A 5,428-nucleotide genomic window follows, 5' to 3' on the forward strand; every position below is an offset into this window, starting at 1 on the left:
CTGTTGAAATAGGAGCGGCGGGGCTGCGTCCCCAACACCCCGGCCGCTTGGCTAGCTTATGCCCGAAATAACAACACACAAACTGTATTCATTTAAAGAACTGCTTGGCCCATACTCTAGCCCTTATAGGCTAATTCTCGTCCCTGGACTAGCCCATTTCTAATAATGTTTGTAAGCACGCCAAGGTGCGCTTACCGGGAAGATTCTAGCCTAAGTCCATCGTGGGTTGGAGTTGCCTGGGAGAGCTGAGCATGGCGTCTGTGTTCCGGAGAGCAGAGTCTCTCCGGGAGCAGAACAGAGTCTGACCTCACTTCCTCTTCCGCCCAGCATCCTATTCTGTTTATTCCTCCCACCTATGTTCTAACCTATCAGGGCAAGCAGTTTCTTGATTTAATTAACCAATGAAATCAACAGATTGATATATGACACTCCCACATCAAGTATCTAGTTTTAGGTTATTGTTAAATTAATGTTTCAGTAAAAGGTTGACTTTTGAAGATTAACATGCATTCTCCAACTAATATTGTAGCTAAATTAATCAACATTATTGGAATACATAGCTATTTTATTAGCTTATTATATTATGATAAATATAAGCACACAAGAAATATTTGGTGAGAAAATTAAAACTTTTTGTGAAATGACACACTGAATATTAAATATTTTATCATAAAATAAATATACTGTTTAAGGTTTAATATTGAATACATAAACATTGACTCACAGCATAGCAAAACTATTAGAAAAGCCACCTTTAAGAATAGATTTTTCCTCACAAACATTTTATACCCATATTCACCTCTGAAGTACCCATATTATTTTTAATCTTGATATTGTTAGGTACACACAGGAAACAAAATACTAAGAAAATAACATATATGTGTCAGGCAAAACAAAATGCATTGGCATCACTATTTGTTTATTAGAAAATAGAAAGGTAGGATTCATTTCAGCCTGACTTATTATCATTTCAGGCTGACTTATTGTCTGAATAATTACCTTGGCTCTTTGTTTCTCTTTGCACGTTTAGACCTGTGCATTGACAAAATAGGACAAGGAACTCAAGCTATTCCTTCAGTGCCTGAACTTAACTTTTGTAATCATGACGTGAATCCTTGCAACAAGAATTTTGTTTGTCTTAACTTATTTCTTTGCCTAATACAGATAGATGATTCTTGTTTGCTTGAATATACAATGCATACACCTTGAGAGTACCCTGTTTTCATCTATGTATTGTTTTCCTCCTAATGATAGGCCCAAGAAAGGTTAACCTACATTAGAGACTTTAAAATCAAATTGCATAGAGAAATCAGAACTCCTTTATCCTTAAAAAAAGTTGAATTTTTAGTATGAGTTTCCTAGAATTAAAAATAAGTATTAAATAGTCACCTATAGCCTTTGATGAGTTCAACCAATATTATTATTTAATATGTAAAATTTTTAGAACTATTGTTTTACAATTATAACCATTTAGCTATTACTGTGTATGTAATAAAACATTTGAAGTGATAATAGCAGATTATCTCTGAAAATATGTGTGTCTGTTTCATTGATATTGAATGTCAGCTGCAATTTTAGTTTTCATGACAAGCGAAAATGAGTGCACGTGCTGCTCCCAGGACTGGTGGGAGAGACAAAATGGAGTTATAGAATTTGAACTGCAACGTGACCTTAGCTTGCTGGATGCAGTTCTAAATCTCTTCCCAGATCCTCTTTGTTACTGCCAATGAAAACTGATATTCTCCATTGACTATACACCATCATCACATGTCTATCATGTCTATAATTGAAAATACTCTTGATATTTGACTATATAAACTGAAATAAATATTGAGTCCGACGAGAGTGGGCACAGTAATACACAGGATATCAGAATGTCCAAATAAGTCATTTATATTCCTGCCTCAGAAAAAAACATCAAAAGTTTTCTCTCGGTTTAAACCTGCTATAAAAGTAGTTCTCTTGCCCGATGTACTCACAGTTTCTAGGAAGACTATAAAACACAGGAGCATAAGCCATCCGCTGATGTACAAAGCAAACCCTAGACATAGCTGGTAGAGGTTTTCCTAGGCGCTGTCACCTGCCTTTGGTTGTCTTTCTGTGGCACACGATATGGTGGGGCTGGATATCTGCGCCACTCTTTCTTTCTGTTGCAGCAGCAATACCCACAGAGCAGCCCTCCTCCGATGAAGAGGACAGCAGTGGTCGCCCAGCCAAGGAAGAGTGCACCTCCAAGCTCTCGTTTCTGACCTGCGTGGATAGTTGGGTCGTAGAAATCCCTGATGATGATATTGGCGGTCCAGGACACTGGAATCAGAACGAAGATCCCAGTAAGAATGAAGAGGACTCCTGAGGTTCCCAGTAAGTATGCTTTGACCCTCTCACTGGAGCCTGTACACTGGATCTGTTTCATGCCGCAGATGCCGATAATGAGAGCAACTAAGGAAAGAGCTATAGCCACACACATGAGTGCACGTGCTGCTTCCAGGACTGGTGGGAGAGCCAGAATGGAGTTGTAGAATTTGCACTGCAGTGTGACTCTAGCTTGCTGGATGCAGTTCATCCAAAGCCCTTCCCAGATCCTCTCAAAGATAATAATGTTGCTGCCAATGAAAGCTGATACTCTCCACTGAGGCAAAAGTGTTGTGCCAACGATGCCAACCATGCCGAAGAACCCAAGCACCAGTCCAGCAATCTGAAGGGGATAGAAAGCCATTGTTTCTTCTTTGCAGACTGGTCCACCCTAGAAGGATAGAAGATGCTCAGGATGCTGAAGGTGAAGGCCTCTTCTAGTCTAAAGGAGTGTCTGGTCTTCCCCACTCCTGCTTCCCATGATGTGTGAGTCCTAGGCAGCTGCAGTGCCTGGGAGTCGGCTTAACCTGAAGTACTTGTAATTCATGTGTGCTATTCCCCCGCACACACCTTCATTTCTGTTTGGTTTATTCACTAAGCATATATAATTCTTTCCCAGCCAATAAGAACATAGCCAGAGGTGTGTCGAAAAATACTGCCCTCAACTTTAGCATTTCTCATGTTATTATTGTCTTAGCAACGCTGTAATTAAGCGCCAAAGCTTCCATTGTGCATTGCTAATTACAGAGCTAAAAACATTCAAGTAAAAAGCAGTCTTGTATGAAAGTCTAAATACACGTGGTTAAGTCAGAACTGGAAGATACCAAAACCCTGGCAATTTTTTAGAGAGAAAATATAAATCATTTCGGACTTTGGCTGCTAGCTTCTTCTTGTGCAAAGCCTCTTTTCCAAATATTGATCAATAACTATGACTTCTGGAGAGAGAAAGGTTTCATTATATGACATCAGGATTTCTCCTAAGACTCAGGATGCTTCGAATCACCCTCAGCCTGAAATTCAAATCTCATAGTTACTCGTTCGATCCTGGAAGGAGGGACCAAGAGGATTACTGCTATAATTGTTTGAACATACCAGCAATTATTCTATTAGCTGCTAAGTGGCGCCTCTCCCCCTGCTGAAACATGGTTAGCATGGAAACTTTCATTAGATGTTTCTTCAATAACAGCTTGACATACGTCATATTTATAGAAGCTGAAAGTTGACATTCCTTTTTTTTTCTGGAAAAATATAAAGTTGCCCTTTGATTTGCAATATCACTCAACATTCTCATTGACAACTTTGCAGAGCCAGAAGCTATCTTTGCAGTTTACAAGCTGCATTTACTAGTCACAGAATGTGAGGTCTGCGGGGTTTGGGGGTGAGGTTAGCTGTAGGATGTTTGCCCAGGGAAAAGCTCTGGGCTCATTTCCTACATCTCTTCCCTACATTTAATTGATTCAATGGAAGGATGGAGAGATTTGTTTGTGAAACATGTTCATATAAATCGCATGTTTAACACTCCCCCCTGTCCACTTATTTCAAATTGTTTTCAAGCAAAATTCAATTGAGATTGTTTTGAAAGTCAAGTGTGACTTCAGCATTCCAGATTACGTTTTCCCTGGTCGTTATGGTAAGGATCACGGACCTTTCTAATTCTTTATTGTATTCCAAGGGAATCATTTCAATCAAATGTGAACATGTCAGCCAGTCTTTCCCTGGGAGATATTGTAGTGTACTAATGATGTTCTATTCCAGTCAAATACAGACCAAAGAACTAATGAATGAGCCAGCATTACCAAACTTGTAAAATCTATGGGTGTTTAGGATGGGTGGTCTGTGAATGCTAACCCTACAGTGTGTGAATCGTTGAGGAAGCAGATAATCCAGGTAGTTGACAGCTTTCTGTTGGCAGTCAGGAAGAAGGGCTTTGGGACCCTTTGTTCTGGGTTCTGACACACAGGTTTAACCATTCCCACCCTGCTAGGATTAGCCAACAGAATTCTGATTTTGCAACCTCCGGCTCTTCTTCCTCGTTCCACTTGCTTTTCCTCGTTCCAAAACACTTCAGCTTTTTCTTCACCTTGTGGAAGTGTCCAGATTGCTGATCTTTTCCAGCTGTTTCATTTTCCCGCAGTGAGACTCTTTGGCCTGTCTTAGTAGTAAGTACTAGTGAGAGTGTATTGACGTAGAACACAGGGTTATGTCTTGCATATAATACTAATCTGAGAATCACAAATAGGTAAGAGCCTTTAGATTTGGTCTGTAAAAGTCAAACCAAGCTGTCACATTGCCTTTGCTTCTGCTTTTCTCAGGAGAAGAAATTTCTCTCCTCTCAGAATGGCTAGGACCCTCATCATCTGCCACCTGCTTTGGGGATCTTGTTCCTTCATCCATTCTCTCTCTTCATTGGTTCTACCCCTTTCTTGTTCTCTGAGTTGTCCTTTAGAAAACAACCATATCCAAAGATCTGTAACTTTATTTTTTCCGTTTAAAAACATTTGTATGGTTTTACCATAGAATTGTTATCCTTTTTTTATTTTTTTTTGCCTCCTTCCAACTCAGCCCATGTCCCCATTCATGACTAAATTGATAATTTCTTTTCCTTTGATAACTTCCTTTTCCTTGATTTTACTGAGCTATACATTTTTCTCTGCTCCCATCCCTTCCTCTCCCCTGCCCCATTCAACCCTCTCCCATAGTACCCATGCTCCCAATTTACTCGGGATATCTTGTCTTTTTCTACTTTCCATGTAAATTAGATCTACATATCTTAGAGTGCTCATTAGGGTCTCTTAGGGTCCTCATTGTTGTCTAGGTTCTCTGGGATTGTGAATTGTAGGCTGGTTTTCTTTGCTTTATGTCTAAAAGCCAGTTATAAGTAAGTACATATGATATTTGTTTTTCTGGGTCTGGGTTACCTCACTCAATATGATGTTTCATAGATCTATCCATTTGCCTGCAAATTTCAAGATGTCTTTTTTTTTTCTTCTGTGGTTATCCAATGTGTAAATGTACCACATTTTTATTATCCATTCTTCATTGGAGGAATATTTAGGTTATTGCCAAGTTCTGGCTA

General features: G+C 39.4%; 1 protein-coding gene across 1 annotated transcript; it reads right to left on the reverse strand.

The window, feature by feature from the left end:
• Window positions 1-2,041: 2,041 nt before the first annotated feature.
• Cldn17 (claudin 17) lies at window positions 2,042-2,716 on the reverse strand. The gene has a single exon (XM_050138709.1). It carries the CDS (start codon window positions 2,714-2,716, stop codon window positions 2,042-2,044), a length of 675 nt encoding a protein of 224 aa, XP_049994666.1.
• Between the last annotated feature and the right edge of the window lie 2,712 nt (window positions 2,717-5,428).

The sequence above is a fragment of the Alexandromys fortis genome, unplaced genomic scaffold (genome assembly GCF_014885135.2).
Source record: "Alexandromys fortis isolate MF-2015 unplaced genomic scaffold, M_Fortis_MF-2015_v1.1 scaffold_11, whole genome shotgun sequence".
Classification (NCBI taxonomy): domain Eukaryota; kingdom Metazoa; phylum Chordata; class Mammalia; order Rodentia; family Cricetidae; genus Alexandromys; species Alexandromys fortis.